The sequence below is a fragment of the Anomaloglossus baeobatrachus genome, chromosome 4, assembly GCF_048569485.1.
Source record: "Anomaloglossus baeobatrachus isolate aAnoBae1 chromosome 4, aAnoBae1.hap1, whole genome shotgun sequence".
NCBI classification, from domain to species: Eukaryota; Metazoa; Chordata; class Amphibia; order Anura; family Aromobatidae; genus Anomaloglossus; species Anomaloglossus baeobatrachus.
In genome coordinates this window covers 675,038,787-675,057,408 of record NC_134356.1, presented here as the reverse complement: position 1 = coordinate 675,057,408, position 18,622 = coordinate 675,038,787, and the positions used below count along the sequence as shown (strand labels likewise).

General features: G+C 47.0%; 2 protein-coding genes across 3 annotated transcripts in view; one reads left to right on the top strand and one right to left on the bottom strand.

The window, feature by feature from the left end:
• Positions 1–18,622, top strand: part of LOC142302104 (transmembrane protein 272-like) — a 151,286-nt gene that overhangs the window by 31,334 nt on the left and 101,330 nt on the right. The window lies entirely within an intron of this gene.
• LOC142302101 (phospholipase A2 homolog ECO_00035-like) overlaps positions 9,207–18,622 on the bottom strand; it is a 64,795-nt gene continuing 55,379 nt past the window's right edge. For both annotated transcript variants that reach the window (XM_075343181.1, XM_075343182.1), the window contains exons 4-5: positions 15,407–15,513; positions 9,207–9,507 (exon numbers count right to left, since the gene is read on the bottom strand). In XM_075343181.1, the coding sequence (XP_075199296.1) occupies positions 9,317–9,507; positions 15,407–15,513 (298 nt within the window). In that variant the 3' untranslated portion in view covers positions 9,207–9,316. The remainder of the gene's footprint in view (positions 9,508–15,406; positions 15,514–18,622) is intronic.

Sequence of the window (18,622 nt, the reverse complement as noted above, 5' to 3'; positions counted from 1 at the left end):
TCGGTGATGATGAACATCTGGACCTTGTAGATGTTGGTATCCCTTGCGCATATGATTCCTCCTGTACTTCCTCCCCTTGCTCTTGTCCCACCCCCTGACTCCGAATAGTGTTTAGCGTGTGCTCCAGCATGTAAATGACTGGAATTGTCATGCTGATAATGGCATTGTCAGCGCTAAACATATTCGTCGCCATGTCGAAACTGTGCAGAAGGGTGCATAGGTCCTTGATCTGAGACCACTCCATCAGCATGATCTACCCCACCTCTGCATCTCCTTGGCTCAGGCTATACGTCATAACGTATTGCACCAGGGCTCGGCGGTGCTGACACAGTCGCTGTAACATGTGGAGAGTCGAATTCCAGCGTGTCGCCACATCGCATTTCAGGCGATGAACCGGCAGGCCGAAAGACTTCTGGAGCAATGCAAGTCGGTCAGCTGCGGCGGTTGAACGGTGGAAGTGAGCAGAGAGTGACCGTGCCCTGTGCAGAAGCCCATCTAGGCCGGGATAGTGGGTTAAAAATTGCTGGACAACAAGGTTCAACACATGAGCCATACAAGGCACGTGTGTCACCTTGCCCCGGCGAAGGGCCGAACCCAGGTTTGCAGCATTGTCGCACACGGCCTTACCAGGCTGCAGGTTGAGTGGAGACAACCATTTACGAAACTCGGACCGCAGAGCTAACCACAACTCATCCGCTGTGTGACTCTTAGGCTAGTTTCACACTACGTCTTTTTAACATCCGCTGAAAACGTTTTTTTAGCGGAATTACGGATCCTGCTTTTACAGCAAATAACGTATTCAAACGCATATGTTATTTTGCAGGATCCTGCACTGGATATTTAGGGGCGGGCATTGGAGTCATGTGATCGGGAGTGAGGGGAACTAGACTGGGAGGAGGCTTCTGACAGCTGCAGACGCTGGTAACCAAGGTAAACATCGGCCTTGGATACCCGATATTTATCTTGGTTACGAGTGTCTGCAGCTGCTAGGAGCCGGGCTGTCTGCACGCGTAACCAACGTAAACATCGGGTAACTAAGAGAAGTGGTTACGCGATATTTACCTTGGTTACGAGTGTCCGCAGCTCTCAGGCAGGGGAGAGAGAGACAGGAGAGGAAGGGGGAAAGACAGAGATAGAGAGAGAGGGGGTGAGGGAGGGAGGAGGAGAGACAGACAGATCACGGGAGACTGGTTCTGGGCATGCTCAGTACTTTCTGGGCATGCTCAGTACAAAAGCAGGATCCTGTTACAACGCAACTGAACGCATTCTGCTAGGCAGGATCCAGCACTCATTGAAATGCATTGCAGCTCGCGGCGCAATGTGAAGGATCCTGTGAGATGCGTTATTTTGACAAAGCAAAAAAACGCTACATGTTGCGTTTTTGAAACGTCAAAATAACGCAAAAGGACGGATCCTGCGTCTAACGGACGCAAACGCATGCAAACGCAGGTGGACGCGAGTCCATTGAAAATGCATTGCAGTGAAAACGGATTTGCACAGGATCCGTACTTCCGTTAAAAAAACGTTTTTAACGGATGTTAAAAAGACGTAGTGTGAAACCAGCCTTAGTTCCAAGATATTTCAAGCTAAAGACCGCCTGATGCCGTTGAGCTCTGCTGCCAGCATAGTAAGGAGTTGTGCAGGATTCCTTGTGCGCAGTTGCAACGCGGGTGGCCTGAGCAGGCAGGCTTGGGGCGGAGGTGGAGGACCCAGACAAGGTTGAGGAGGCAGAAGCAGTGGAGGAACTTCGGCATACAGAGGATTGACGCACAAGTCGTGGGGACGGCAAGACTTGTTGAGCAGACCCTTCTCCATCTATCACCATAGTTACCCAGTGCCCAGTCAGCAACATGTAACGTCCCTGTAATTCTTACTGGTCCAAGTATCGGTGGTGAAATGCACCCGGTCACACACAGAGTTTCTCAAGAAAGCGGTGGTGTTGTGTGCGACATGCTGGTGTAGCACAGGCACACCTTTCTTTGAGAAGTAGTGGCGACTGGGCATCTGGTACTGGGGCACTGCGACGGACATAAGGTCTCGAAAATCCTATGTGTCCACCAGGCAGAAAGGCAGCATTTCAGTAGCCAAGAGCTTACAGAGGGATAAAGTCAACCTCTTAGCTTTGTCATGGTTCGGAGGAAATGGCCTTTTATTTGTCTACATCTGATGGTCCGAGATCTGGCTGCTGAGTGGAGACGGTGGTGAGTAGGGTGTCCCTGCAAAACTGCTGGTCTGTGAGGAAAGTGGAGGCGGAGACATGATGTTGCCTTCATCCAAAGTTGGTGCTATCGATGTCTGAGAGAGCTGTACTCCAGCACTTGTTTCCCCTTCCAAACCAACTGACGACCTACCAAGCAAACTGCCTGTTGTGGTTAAAGTGGTAGAAGGTCTGCATGGAAGAACAGGTCTGACAGCTGTCCCCACAGTCAAAGAAGATGAAGAGCGCGCGGATGCACTGGAAGGGGCAGGCAGTGGATGGCCCGCTCCGCTAGGCCGCATTGCAGCACAGTGAGCTTCCCACTGGGACTTATGCTTGTTATTCATGTGACGATTCATGGAAGAAGTTGCCAAACTGGTGAGGTTTTGGCCTCTACTTATAGATTGCCGACAAATTTTACAGATCACATGATTTGGGAGATCCTTTGCAAAAAAGGACCAGGCTAGGAAAGGCTTAGCGGACATGCAACCTGCAGAGCCACCCCGACTTGTGCTCAGAGGCAGAGTGGTGGCTGAGGATGCACTTGTTGACGTGCTTCCAGTACTCCGACTCTGTCCAGGAAGGCGCAAGGTAACTTCGTCGTCAGTTGAATCCTCCTCCACCGCCTCTGTTGACCTCCTCTAGTGCCCAACTGAGGGTTGACAGTATGTGGGATCTAGAACTTCATCATCAAGCGTTGTGTTTGCACTCCCCTCGCCCTCAGACCTAACCTCTTCCTGCCCTGACTGAATAGTTAAGTTGTCATCTCAATCCAGTATCTTCGTCTCATCGTCATCAGTATGTTCCTCATTGTCTCCACCAAGAGGTATTACAGTTTGGGAATGAGGGTCTACATTATGCTCAGAAACTTGGTCATCAGGGCCTGAATCAGAATCACAAAGCTTCTGGGCATCACTGCAGACCATTTCCTGGTTGTGTACTCACTTTAGCATGGGAGCAGACCTCTGATTCCCAGCCTATAGTGTGACTGAACAGCTCTGCAGACTCGGCCATCTCTGTTACACCATACTCTGCAGGGCGGGTGGAGACTTGCGAGCTGTGATAAAGCAAGTGCGGTTGGGCTGACAACTCAGAGGAATTTTGTTTTTTGGATTTCGAAGTTGAGGTGGAGGAGAGGCCACTTGTTGGACCACTTGAGATCCATTCAAGCATGTTTTTTTTTTGTGCATCATCTACCTTTGTTCCAGTTGTAAAAAAAGGGAGCACATCGGATTGTCCACGGAAAGTAGTAGACATCTTACTATTGCTGGAAGATGGTCTATCTTCAGCAGATGTTAATGTACCTTTCCCACCTTCCCCACGAACACAAACTTTTTTTCCTTTTCCAACACGCCTCTTCCCCTTTCCACCAGCACCTGTCCTTTTGCCACTCATTTTGTTAGCGACAAGATTGACCACTTAAAATGTGGTAGCAAAATGGGCAGGAGAGTAGAATGCAGAGGTGGTGGAACTTGCTTGGCACCAGTGGGACACTAATTTACTATAGCACACACTTTGTAGATGCCACTAAGTTCCAGCACTGTTTGCTATAAAAAAAATAGCGTAGCTAAAGTGGGCAGGTGGGTATAGTCAAAAAGAAGGAGCCAGCACGATTTCTATACTGTATTTGTTGATAAATTAGAGATTTTTGGCAAAACATTGCAATATTTTGAGCCACCCCGCCAAAGTCACGGCTAATCCCATGGGGCAGTCCTACACTAAATATTATTTGTTTGGGGTGCCATATGGCCTCACACATCTAATGCAGAACTGCCTGGGGCAGCACTTACCTGGTGCATTGCAATCCCGTACCTGTGACTGAGTCACAGCTGTGGGCGGGACAGGCCCAGGCAAGTGCTGCTAAGATTAAAAGCCTGTGGACAGGGCCGGTGGCTGTGTGTGAACAGTCACCAATAGCTAAACCAGTTTACAGATAGAACAACCAAAATAGGGTGCACGGCCTGGTGGAGGCTAACCACTATCTGTAAACTGGTTACAAAACAGGAGGTAACTCAGGATCAGTAATGTAATGTATGTACACAGTGACTGCACCAGCAGAATAGTGAGTGCAGCTCTGCAGTATAATATAGGGTCAGCAATGTAATGTATGTGTCACGCCCAGGGAAGGGGGTACTTGCTCCCGGGCGGTAACAAATGTGGATGTCACTCTGGTGGCCACTGCCCGGTCCTGTGCTCTGGGGCTTCTTTTGTAAAAGGAGGTATTTACAGGGGTAATAAGAGTTAATGTTCATGTGACGCCAACTGCGGGTTGCGGTTATGGAGGGAGAACCGCCGCTGCTGAATGTGGGTACTCCCAGGGCAGGTGGTGATTGCAGCAATGGTGTTAGGCCCTCCGCAGGTAGGGATGAGCCTGGGAGATGGGGTAATAACGGAGACCACACCAGGTTGTCTTTAACAGTCTCTACTCACTTGGACCCAAGGGTTTGCTGGTTCAGGTCCCATGGAGTATCAGTGCCAATGCAGTGACCCAGGTTGCTATGTCCCCGGCACTCTCTGTTGGTTGGGTCCCCATAGTGTGGAGCATTTGGGGCCCGACTGTCCCTTTTGGGGTACAGTCTCCTTCTCCATATGGCGGGCAGTGCAGACCCTGTGTGGAGGTAAGTGTCCGAACCCCGATCCTAGTTTACTGCTGATGCCCCCGGATTATTTGGTTCGGTGAAGTCCCTGAAGGCATACCTCCCAACCGTCCTGGATACAGCGGGACTCTCACGCTTTTGAGCCTTTGATCCCGAGTCCCGCCCGTGGGCCTGAGTATCCCGCTCCACCCACCCACTGTAGCCCCGCCTCGCTGTTTCTCCCTTCTAATCATTACAGAGTCGAGCGCGCACCTTGAAACTTCTGTGACTGCCGCTGAGGTATGAATCACCCCCTGCAGCAGAGCCGCCCCCCCCTGCAGCAGAGCCGCCCCCCCCTGCAGCAGAGCCGACCCCCCCTCCCCCAGAGCGGACATCCCCAGCCCTGGAGCGGATCCCCTGCACCAGAGCCGACTTCCTCCTCCCCCAGAGCGGACATCCCCAGCCCCAGAGCCTGCACTTCTCTGCAGCTGTTCTCTCTGACTCCCCGTGTGTGGCTTCTCACTGCTGCAGACACACGGGGAATCAGGAAGCTGAGGAGAAAGTGCAACCAACACTTCTCTCTCCTGCAGATAGCACTGACAATAACCTATGCAGAGTGGCATCTGCAGGCTTCTATTAGCTTACCGATCAGTGGTCTCCTGCCTGTGGAGCTGCTGGGTACTAGCTGTCCAATAGCTTCAGCTCTGCTTTATCCTGACTCCCCTACCAGTTAAAGGGAACCTGTCAGCAGAAATTTAGCAAAAAAAATAAAAGATTCCCTTCTGCAGCTCCTGGGCTGCATTCTAGAAAAGTTCCTGTTGTTATTGTGCCCACTTTGAGACCTAAAAAAATACTTTATGAAGTCTTACCTTTTTGTATGCAAATGTTTTTTTATGGTCACGGGGGCGGGCTGTCTGGCGTCCGTTATTCCCCCTCCTGCCGCTTTACGTAGTCCCCCATTGCTCATTTCCATACATGAGGACGCCTTCCTCCCGAAGTTTTGCGCATGCCCAGTGGCACTCTCGCGGGACTGAGCATTGTGCAAAGTGTGAACGCTTTTGAGGTGATTGCGCAGGCGCGAGATTACGGGCGGCGCTGTGATTGTCATCAGCAGCGTTATCCAAGTACCCACCCATAATCTCGTGCCCGCACTTTTCCCTCTGACTCCACTGTTATGCGCAAGCGCTGGCCATATGAACCATGTTACCTATTACCGCTTGCACGAGATTATGGGCGGGTACTTGGATGACTTTGCTGATGACAATCACAGCGCAGCCCATAATCTCGTGCCCACGGTAATAGGTAACATGGTTCATATGGCCAGTGCTTGCGCATAACGGTGGAGGCAGAGTGAGAAGCGCGGGCACGAGATTATAGGCTGGTACTTGGATGACGCTGCTGATGACAATCACTGCGCCGCCCATAATCTCGCGCCTGCGCAATCACCTCAAAAGCGTTCACACTTTGAACAGTGCTCAGTTCCGCGGGAGTGGCACTGGGCATGCGCATACTGTCTATGCCCCCAGCCCCTCCTGTGCTGAATATACTGTAGCCCCCAGCCCCTCCTGTGCTGTATATACTGTAGCCCCCAGCCCCTCCTGTGCTGTATATACTGTAGCCCCCAGCCCCTCCTGTGCTGTATATACTGTAGCCCCCAGCCCCTCCTGTGCTGTATATACTGTAGCCCCCAGCCCCTCCTGTGCTGTATATACTGTAGCCCCCAGCCCCTCCTGTGCTGTATATACTGTATAGATATACAGTGTGTATATATATATATATATATATATATATATGCTATGTATGTATCATAAGAGAGGATGGGGGTTTTATATATTAGTATATAAACCCCCATCCTCCCTTGTGATACATACACTGTGCGTGGCTAGGTCTGTTAAAGTGATGCCAAGTGATCACATGCGAGGAGGAGCTGGATAGAGACAAGCGGGGTAGGTGAGTGCGGCTGCTGCTGGCTTCCCCATATTATTACCTCCAATGTGTGTATATGCATGATGTATATATCCATGTATGTCAGTGTAGATGACTGTGTATAGATTTGTCTGTTTATATGTATTTTATGGAATTTGTCTTCAAATATGTACCGTATATGTGCGTATGCCTGTGCCCACGATCAGGACTCGCTGTGTCCTGGAGGCAGCGGGTCCTGACCTGCGGGGCTGCATGTCTCCTCCGCAGGAGACCACAGCTGCCTGTGCCCACAATCAGGACTCGCTGTGTCCTGGAGGCAGCGGGTCCTGACCTGCGGGGCTGCACGTCTCCTCCGCAGGAGACCACAGCTGCCTGTGCCCACAATCAGGACTCGCTGTGTCCTGGAGGCAGCGGGTTCTGACCTGCGGGGCTGCACGTCTCCTCCGCAGGAGAACGCAGCTGCCTGTGCCCACGATCAGGATTCAGTGCGCTGCGGTCTCCTGCTGTGTTCTCCCTACGGAGGACGCATGCACCTGCAGCAAACAATTGATACGCTGCAGTCTGGAAAGACGCTCCGCAGGTCAGTGTTTGCTGCAGAAAAAACAAGCACAGTGGGCACGAGATTTCTAGAAACCCTCCACTGTGCTTGTACTGTACAATGCGGCGTTTTAGACACAGCAAAAACACGCTACATCCAAAATGCTGCAAATACTGATCGTGGGCACGCAGCCTTAAACAATGTGATCAGCAGTGCTGAAAAGGATTGGATGTGGGCGTGACAGATTGCAAAATGGGTGTGGTTAGGGGCGTGGCTTAAAATTGCCGCGGCGCGCATAGCGCGCCGCATACTTTGTCCCTCTTTCTCATCTTTAAATGTTGGGAGGTATGCCTGAAGGTGTCCTCACTGGGCAGGTATTTATCTGCGAAACGTACGCTGGATGGTTAGGGGGCTTTTCTCCATGGGGGTTCCCTTCTTTGGGACTCGTGGTATTTGCACATAGCACTTTATAAATGCCTCGACTCTCTAGTGACCTACTTTCTACCAGTTGCTATACTTGCATTGTACTGGCTATAATTAATATTAGCTATTTTGTGACATTTTTCACCATGGCTTATTATTTGCCTATTTCTTAATTATAAATTCTTCTGTTACTTATAGTACTCTGCATACAGTGCCTGATTGCTCTCATATTAACTCAGGTCATTTTTTACTATGCATTTATATAGCTACTCCCTTGTCCCATCCTGGTGTTACATTCCCTCTATTGGTGTTTTTAATGGTGTTTTATACTGGCCATATTTTCTTCTGTGTGTCTTTGTCTATTTTGCATATTAATAAACATTGTTATATTTTGCACAATTCATTACTCTGGATCCTCCTGTTTTTTGCATTTATCAAGCCGTGTAGAACTGGTGCCTGATCTAGTGCCCTGTGCCCCGTTCGTGCTCCAGTCCCAGCGGTATCTCCTGTACCGGACCCGACAACCTCACTCCCGTGCCCCTGTGGTCGCCGTTGCACGGACCCAGCTCAGGCATGTCCGCACACCTCGCTGTGTACCACACTACTCTAGACTGTCCAGACTGACTGCTCACCCCTCCCACCAGGCTGGCTAATCCCGGGACTCGTTCCTTTCCATGGCGACCATCCCCTTACATGGTTAACCCTCTATGCCCGGTGTGGAGTGGAGAACTAGGATTTTGATTGTGCTTTGGTGGTATTCGCACTAGTACTCCAGGTCCCAAGGGGTAGGTCCTGCATCCCCAAGAGGATGCAGTTCCCTGTAGAGCCCTGAGTGGCTCAGGGGCGCTACATATGTACACAGTGACTGCACCAGCAGAATAGTGAGTGCAGCTCTGGAATATAATACAGGAGGTAACTCAGGATCAGTAATGTAATGTGTGTACACAGTTACTGCACCAGCAATATAGTGAGTGCAGCTCTGGAGTATAATACAGGATCAGTAATGTAATGTATGTTCACTGTGACTGCTCCAGCAGAATAGTGAGTGCAGCTCTGGAGTATAATACAGGAGGTAACTCAGGATCAGTAATGTAATGTATGTGCACAGTCACTGCTCCAGCAGAATAGTGAGTGCAGCTCTGGAGTATAATACAGGAGATAACTCAGGATCAGTAATGTATGGACACAGTGACTGCACCAGCAGAATAGTGAGTGCAGCTCTGGAGTATAATACAGGAGGTAACTCAGGATCAGTAATGTAATGTATGTTCACAGTGACTGCTCTAGCAGAATAGTGAGTGCAGCTCTGGAGTATAGTACAGGTGGTAACTCAGGATCAGTAATGAAATGTATGTACACAGTGACTGCACCAGCAGAATAGTGAGTGCAGCTCTGGAGCATAATACAGGATCAGTAATGTAATGTATGTACACAATGACTGCACCAGCAGAATAGTGAGTGCAGCTCTGAAGTATAATACAGGATCAGTAATGTAATGTATTTATACAGTGACTGCTCCAGTAGAAATAATTTATTGGGTGTCAGTTAATGGTGATCTGTTACGGCTCCATATGATTTTCTCAGGTTTTCTAGACAGAGTTTTATAACTAGAAAGTGACTACATTCAGTGTAAAAGAATAAGACAAGGATTTATATTTATTGTGGATTTTTTTTTTTTTTTTTATAAGTTGATATCTTTTCGTCAATCGCTCTACAAGTTTGTAGATTACCATAACACGACTTGCTCCGCTTATATTTTGGATACTCTTGATCCATCAGACACATCACGGTTTCCCGGTCGCACTCGCAGGTTCTTTTGGCACAGTCGGTCATGTACACATTGTGGTCTGCGGATATAAAGGAAACATCCATCATTTATAATCTATAACAGATCAGTGCCCGACATATGGGACAATTCCGCCGTAATACTGACAGGAGACAACACGGCCGATTAAGGGAACGTTCCATGTCTGCAGAATGGAAAACTTCTACCACTTCTGATTGCCTTTGGGGTGGATTAATCCAAAAGTTTGTTCCATAAATGTGAAGAAAAATGGATCTTGTGCAACTTATGGCCGTTTTGTGCCAAGTATCCATGGTGGCTTTTAGAGATATACAGGATCAACTCCATACCTCCCAACCATCCTGGATTCAGTGGGACTGTCCCAATTTGAGGGCTCCCTCCTGCAGTCCTGCTGTTCATAGCTCTTGTCCTGACTCCTGTCAGTGCAGTGAATAAATTAACTCAGTGCAGTGAATAAATTAAATTCTCTTCTGTTCTACTGGGACTCAAACTCATAAACTCATTGTCCATAGTTGCAGCTCTACCAAGGAGTCACTGTCGCTATTGAAAGACATACTAAGATTGGTTAATCCTCACCTGTATTGCAGCAGAAAAGCCAGAAGCAGATTATTCACCTACGTAGATAGATAGATAGATAGATAGATAGATAGAGGGATAGATGGATAGATAGATAGATAGAAAAATAGATAGATAGAGGGATAGATGGATAGATAGATAGATGGATAGATAGATAGATAGATAGAGGGATAGATAGAGGGATAGATAGAGGGATAGATAGATGGATGAATAGATAGATGGATGAATAGATAGATAGATGGATAGATAGATAGAGGGATAGATAGATAGATAGATAGATAGATACTGCATCTCTATGTAGGTGAAGGAAAGAGTCAGATTCATTTGTTCCTATAAAACTACTATAAAGAAATGACAAAAAAATAAAAATAAACTTTTTTTCTTTCTTTTCACCAACTTGGATTCAAACATGTGTCCAGCAGCCCTTAGCTGTTGAGCCACAAGGAATGATGATGTCAGAGGGAGGATTTTATATAGATGAACCTACAATGCAGCCTCTTATTACACAATAGATTACACAGTACATAGAGCTCCATTGTACAGAGCAGCATCTCTATGTTCTGTGTTCTACAGGGAGAGGAAAAGAGATTTTTTTTTTCTTCTAATAAAATTACTAAAAATAATAAAAAAAATTAGAATAATGTAATTTTTATTGTGTTTTTTTTATAAAATGTTAAACATCACAAATCATCAAATAATAACTTGCTAGGTAATGGCTTGATTTTAATAATGTTTATGAATCATGGCAGTGTTTCAAGGCATTGCAGGATGCCATTTAAAGAGAGATTAAGCCATAACGCAAGTGCGATTATTTAAATGTATGGGGATGGGCGTAAAAGATTGACGTTCAACAACACACCCACACAGCTTCTGACGTATAAAAGTTGGATTTGCAAAATCGTATGATGGTTGTCAAACGTTTCAATTGACTATGTTCGTACAACAAAACGTCCAATGTATGAGGAATAAACGACGTGTATGCGATCACCGTATTTGCGTTCAATCTTGATCGCACGTAGGTGTCACACGCAAATACGTCACGAACAATGCCGGATGTGCGTCATTTACAACTTGACCCCGACGATGGATTGAAAGATCTATTGAAGCGTGTAAAGCAGGCTTAAATCTATGTCTTTTTCTAACTCTGTGCTTGAGAATATTCCCTTTATTGTTTTTTGCAAGTGAATAAGTGCTCTTCCTGCACTATTTTTGGAGGACTATTTATTCCCAGCAAGAAAGGGAGTTTTTATTCCCTGTTTGATAACGAGTTTTGTATTTTTGTATCTCATGTGTTTTTGTAGTTAAGATCTTTTCTATTATATTTGCATTTTCTATTTAAATGTATTTGCACAAGAGTTCCTGATATAGTGGGAGGAAAGATTGTGTGATCTTCTAGGGAATTTTTGATTATCAGGTGTTGGTATTATTCAGGATTTTTACTGGCTGCAACCAGCAATCTATCCTATACTTTTGAGTCTAGCTAGCAGGGCCTCACTTTGCTTAATTCTATATCTACTATCTGTGTGTTGCTGTTTCTTGCATCACCATCATTATATGTTGGGGGCTTTTGACTTTCCTTTGGGGCTGCTCTGAGGCAAGTCAGGATTCGTTATTCCATCTTTGAGGTTAGTTAGTTCTCTAGTGGTGACGAGGCGTCTAGGTTGTTAGGAATGCTCCACCGCTACTTCTAGCTGTGTTTGTGTAATCAGTGGATTGTAGCCAGCTAAGTTTCCAACTACTATATTAAGATATATTAGTATATTATCTTCTACTATTTTTTATGGCAGTTTTGCAAGAACTTTTGCGGTCTCCTGACCATAATATGTGACCCAAGGTGCTCAACGTCCAGGGGGATGGATAGATGTAAAAAAAAGATTAGAGTATAAAATCACAATTATATATATGGGCCATAAATGGTCATAGGTTACAAGACCAAAGAAACAGCTCTGTGATGTAGTGCTATAAGACAGCTGTCTAAGTAGTGCTAAGAGCGCTGCCCCTGGGAAGTAGGGCTAAGAGCGCTGCCCCTGGGAAGTAGGGCTAAGAGTGCTATCCATGGGTAGTAAGGCTAAGAGTGCTTTCCTTGGGTAGTAGGGCTAAGCGTGCTGTCCCTGGGTAGTATGGCTAAGAGCACTGCCCCTGGGTGGTTGGGTTAAGAGCACTGTACCCGAGTGGTTGGGCTAAGAGTGCTACCCCAGAGTAGTAGGGTTAAGAGTACTGTCCCTGGCTGGTTGAGCTAAGCGCACTCCACCTGGGTGGTTGTGCTAAGAGCGCTGCCCCTGGGTTGTAGGGCTAAGGGCGCAGCCTGTGGTTACTAGGGCTAAGAGTGCTGCCCCTGGGTAGTAGAGCTAAGGGCGCTGCTCTTGAGAAATAGAGCTAAAATCACTGCCCCTGGGTAGTATTGCTAAAGGCGTTGCCCAGGGTGGTAGGGATAGGAGGGTTACCCCTTTGTAGTAGGGTTAAGAGCGCTGCCCCTGAGTGGTTAGGCTAAGAGTGCTGCTCCTGGGTCGTAGGGCTAAGAGTGCTACCCCTGAGTAGTAGGGCTAAAAGCACTGTCCCTGGGTAGTAGGGCTAAGACCGCTTCCCCTGGGTGGTTGGGTTAAGAGTGCTGGCCCTAGGTAGTAGGGATAAGAGCGCTGGCTCTGGGTAGTAGGGCTAAGCGTTCTCTCCCTGGTAATAGAGCTAAGAGAGCTATGTCACACGGAGTTTAGCTCAAAACTCACCAAGTGTCAGGGCAGCATCTGACCCTGTTCACACAGCAGAGTCTTACACTTCACACTAGGTCTCTTGTTAGGCTTCTGACTTTCTCAGACAGGCTCGGGCATTGATCAAGCTGTGTTGTCTTTACTTCAGGCTTGCAGGAGTTAAGTTCTGCTAGCCTCGTGATTGCCTCTGGAGTCACATGTTGTTAGAGACCAATTCTGGTGCCCCTGCGGCTTCAGGCACGACAGGGTACTGCACTTCACATAAGGTGCAGTATTCATCTTGGATGCGGAGGATGTTGTCCCCGGTAACAACCACAACCAACACATAACACGGGGGGTTCTGTCACTGGGACTGGGCTAGGATATGTCCTAGGGTAGCCATCACAAGGTATGGGACCTCATGCCCACTAGCCAGTGACCCGGGAGGCGGGGCAGCCACAGGGGGAAGTTAGGAGCCATTTGACACACAATATGCAGTCTGCACAGGACAGTGTCCGTGTGAGGTCGCACTTTGGAGGAGCAGCAGGCAACGTATAGTGTAGGGCCCGTGGTCTGGAGCTGGAAGCTCGACCCGGGTTCTTAGGAAAAGAAGGGGAATCCCAGGGTTCGCGGGGAATGAAACAAGCACCCGTGACCCATTCCACGGCCCAGGAGCTGGATGGAGGGAAACCATTAAAAGGAAATTAACAGAAGGGATCGCCAATCACGACCTCCGAAGTATCCGGGATCTGCTGGAGCCCATCACAGCGGGATCGGCACTTTCCGACGGCTGCATGTGTGAGCAGTGAGTAAAGAGACCTTAAACTGAACCGCTTGTGTTGTCCCGTTACTGCCGGCACCCACACCATCGCACCCCCAGCGCTATCAGCGTCTGAGAGACTAGCACCACCATCATCCTCCCTGGGGCACAGCTCTGCCTGTGGAGAGCTGAACTATCCAAGCTGCATAGTCATCCGCCTCAGCAGAGAAGTCCCGCAGGTGCGGCTGATATTGGCCGCACACCACATGTGGCGTCACTAACAACTACCCCCATCGTCCCCATCCCCAGCCATTTTATTGACACCCGGGGTCATGGAACCGGACAAGGCCACCGCGGCGTCCCAGGAGAAGCACCACGGCCCGACGACCAGTAATTCCCAACCCCGTGGGCGCGTCAACTATCACAGCTACTCCCTGTCCTTTTTAAGATGGTGGATTTGGTCGTTCCATGACATTTATAGCTTTATTGCAATATCGGCTCTTGTGCTGTGGTGATCCAGTTTCTGGAGATCTTCTGTGTGTTATTTGGTGTGTTGTGGAAATATTCTACTTGTCTGTTTATTTTCCTCCCTGTTCTTTAGTTTCCCCTGAGCACGTATTGTCTATACCTCTGTGTGTGGTTACAGTGAGTTGGAGTTTTGGTTTATCTCTTTCTGTCCATTTGTGGGCATTAATCACTCCTGTCCCGACTCTCCCCAAGGGTAGGGGAGAGGGCGTATTAGAGCAGGGCTGGCCAGAAGCATCACTAGGTTGCCGGTCCAGACCTTTTCACTATCAGAAGTATCTCTGGGATAAGGGACCCAGGCTCCTAGACTGGCCTTCAGGCTAGAGGCCCGGGTCCCCGGTTATGCCCCTATAGCACATGACAAGCTGTCCCTGGGTAGTTAGGCTAAGAGAGCTGTCCGAGGTTAGTAGAGCTAAGAGAACTGTGCAAAACCTAGCTCCATATGCTAAGTACTGGCTGATTCTGCTGTAATTCAAGGATGGAACTACACTAAAGTACTGACCGATTGCATTAGTTGTGAGTGATCGAGAAAACGCAGTTCGCCAACACAACGATGCCAATGTTCCTTTCCTTGTTCTGGGTCGACCCCTCTGCTCAGCACTGGATGTGTTGATGTGGATCGCATTCAGTACATAATAGAGGGAGTGGCGAAAGCATAGGGGATGAATGCCACGTTAGATTTTAAGCTCTGGCGCACATTTTCACACTTCTTTGATTGGATCTGCGTACGGAGAACGTGGAGAGCCAGACCTTCTGTGTCCTCACCTCACAGGCCACATAAAATGACTTGGTGGGTTTAATTCGGTCTGGGTCATAGCGTTCGACACCTCTGTAGTTGATCCTACTGGTCGCTGCTAGTTCTGAGCTGATGCCACTCCTGGACATCGTCATGATGCGTCTCATCTTCTACACTAGGTTTCCTTGGCCGATCACTGCATCTACAGTCTTCATTTTTATCTGTTTCTTGTTGTCCTCATTGCTGACAAAATCAGGCAGACACTTACCCATTATGTCTTGCCATCACGGAGGTGTCTGATTGGCTCTTAATTTATCTTGCAGCCGGACAATGACCCCCAACATTAAGTAAATGTCATTAAGAACAAGGATCCCTGAAGGTGATGATCCGGCCCCCGCAGAGCCCTGATCCGGCCCCCGCAGAGCCCTGATCCGGCCCCCGCAGAGCCCTGATCTCACATCATCCAGTCTGTTTTCTAACTATATATGTAGTTCGGCATTTTTTGCAGAACTTTTGGACAGTAAAGTATATTATATAGTTGTGACCTGGCAATCCTCGGCTGAATGGATTTCCAACTTGATGATTCATAAAAGAAAAGAAAATTGTAATTATCCTCCTATTGTCCTGAGCGTCCCGCCCCCGAGGAGAACCCCAGACTTACCGCAGGTGATGGTCCCATTACTGTAGGTGTAAGAGTAACGCTGTGAATAACCACGACAGATCAGATTAAAGATTAAACTATAGCAGCATTTCTGTACACGGCAGCACCTGAGGAAGGAGAGGACAGTGCTGTCACCAGGGACGAAACAATCCTCCATAGGAGACTATTACTATTAACTCTATCATGACTTGGGAATTTTTCCTTGTTGGACTTTCATTGTTTCCTCCTCCTCTTCTACAACCCCTGGCAAAAATTATGGAATCACTCTGTAAATTTCCATTCCCAAAACTAACACCTGCATCAAATAAGATGTAAAGAAGAGAAAAAAAAAGCTGAGAAAAAAAATTCTGTACAACAGCACTTCAATACAAATATATAAATTTAAATATGATATATTTTAAAGCGACCGCGCTCCACAAATCAGCAGAAAAACGCACACAGCGACCCTCGCTCTGCAAGTTAGGTAAAAGACATACTTTATTTACCTATATACCCTGGTGTGTTTTTGCGTTTGTCTGCGCCTATCTCTCACCTGTTGTGTCCTGCTTACTATTGGTGATGCTGTCTTGTATTCACACCAGATATAGAACAGCCGTTATATATATTTTTTTCACATGTTTTGGAGACATTCCTGTGAGTTTTTTGTGCAACAAACGCCATTTCCCCAGGTTTCACAATATTCCTTTAATGTGTGTTTTTCTGCTGATTTGTGGAGCGAGGTCGCTACCTGCTGGTCCTCCATCCAAGTTCATATATATTGAGCTTTTATAATAAACTTTTTGTCTTTTTTAAATTTGTTAAAGTGTCAATAAAATGTATATATTTGTATTGAAGTGCCGTTGTACAGATGTTTTTTTTCTCCTATGTATTCTATTTCTGTATATGGCTTTCTCCATGTACCAAATATGGCACGCAGTATTTTTCCGTGTATGTTCTGTGTTCTAAGTATTCATCAAATAAGATCTGCTCGTTAGTCTGCATCTAAAAAGGAGTGATCACACCTTGGAGAGCTGTTGCACCAAGTGGACTGACATGAATCATGGCTCCAACACGAGAGATGTCAATTGACTCAAAGGAGAGGATTATCAAACTATTAAAAAAGGGTAAGTCATCACACAATGTTGAAAATGATGTTGGTTGTTCACAGTCAGCTGTGTCTAAAATCTGGACCAAATACAAACAAAATGGGAAGGTTTTTAAAGGCAAACATACTGGTAGACCAAGGAAGACATCAAAGTGTCAAGACAGGAAACTTAAAGCAATATGTCTCCAAATCAGGAAATGCACAGCAAAACAAATGAAGAACGAATGGAGGAAACTGGAGTCAATGTCTGTGACCGAGCTGTAAGAAACCGCCTATAGGTAATGGGATTTACATACAGAAAATCTAAACAATAAAAAGATGACTGCCTGAAGAGAACATGTACATTTCCACAGTCATTGATGATATGGGTCTGCATGTCAGGTAAAGGCACTGGGGAGATGACGGTCCTTACATCTTCAATAAGTGCCCAAGTTTACATTGACATTTTGTACACTTTTCTTATTTCATCACTTGAAGGATGTTTGGGGATGATGAAATCATTTATTAAGATGATAATGCATCCTGCCATAGAGCAAAAACTGTGAAAACATTCCTTGAATGAAGACACATAAGGTCAATGTCATGGCCTGCAAATAGTCCGGATCTCAATCCAATTGAAAATCTTTGGTGGAAGTTGAAGAAAATGATCCATGACAAGGCTCCAATCTGCAAAGCTGATCTGGCAACAGCAATCAGAGAACGTTGGAGGCAGATTGACGAAGAGTCCAGTTTGTCACTCATTAAGTCCATACCTCAGAGACTGCGAGCTGTTATAAAAGCCAGAAGTGGTGCCACAAAATACTACTGATGTATTGGAGTGTTCTTTTGTTTGTTTGTTTTTCATAATTCCATATTTTTTCCTCAGAATTGAATGATTTCCATATTTTTTTCCCCCTGTTTGGTCTTGGTAAAGTAACCGTTACTGGCTAGCACATTATGTTTTTATGATTTATTTTTTTTAGTGTTTCTTAAAGCCAGAAAGTTGCCATTTGAAACAGGGCTGTATTTTGCCTTCATGCTGCCCTAGGCACTTTAAGTGGTCGCGCCCCTTAGTGACAACGTAAAACTATGAGTTTTTGCACACGACATCTGTTTAAGGCAGATCTACTCTGTAAGGCTGGTTTCACACTACGTCTTTTTAACATCCGCTGAAAACGTTTTTTTAGCGGAAGTACGGATCCTGCTTTTACAGCAAATAACGTATGCAAACGCATATGTTATTTTGCAGGATCCTGCACTGGATATTTAGGGGCGGGCATTGGAGTCATGTGATCGGGAGTGAGGGGAGCTAGACTGGGAGGAGGCTTCTGACAGCTGCAGACGCTGGTAACCAAGGTAAACATCGGCCTTGGATACCCGATATTTATGTTGGTTACGAGTGTCTGCAGCTGCTAGGAGCAGGGCTGCCTGCACGCGTAACCAACGTAAACATCGGGTAACTAAGATAAGTGGTTACGCGATATTTACCTTGGTTACGAGTGTCCGCAGCTCTCAGGTGGGGGAGAGGGAGGGAGGGAGGAAGGGGGAAAGACAGAGATAGAGAGAGAGGGGGTGAGGGAGGGAGGAGAGAGAGAGACAGATCACTGGAGACTGGTTCTGGGCATGCTCAGTACTTTCTGGGCATGCTCAGTACAAAAGCAGGATCCTGTTACAACGCAACTGAACGCATTCTGCTAGGCAGGATCCAGCACTCATTGAAATGCATTGCAGCTCGCGGCGCAATGTGAAGGATCCTGTGAGATGCGTTATTTTGACAAAGCAAAAAAACGCTACATGTTGCGTTTTTGAAACATGTCAAAATAACGCATCTCACAGGATCCTGCGTCTAACGGACGCAAACGCATGCAAACGCAGGTGGACGCGAGTCCATTGAAAATGCATTGCAGTGAAAACGGATTTGCACAGGATCCGTACTTCCGTTAAAAAAACGTTTTTAACGGATGTTAAAAAGACGTAGTGTGAAACCAGCCTTAAAGACTTGAAAAAGTATCAATGAGAAACGAAGGGCACTAACCCCCCCCCCAATGGGGATCACCACAGGCACATCAAAACATAGCATGAGTATAAAATATTCCCACCACACCGTCTCCACTTATATACTGTGACTGTCACACTGCCCCTAATAAACTAAA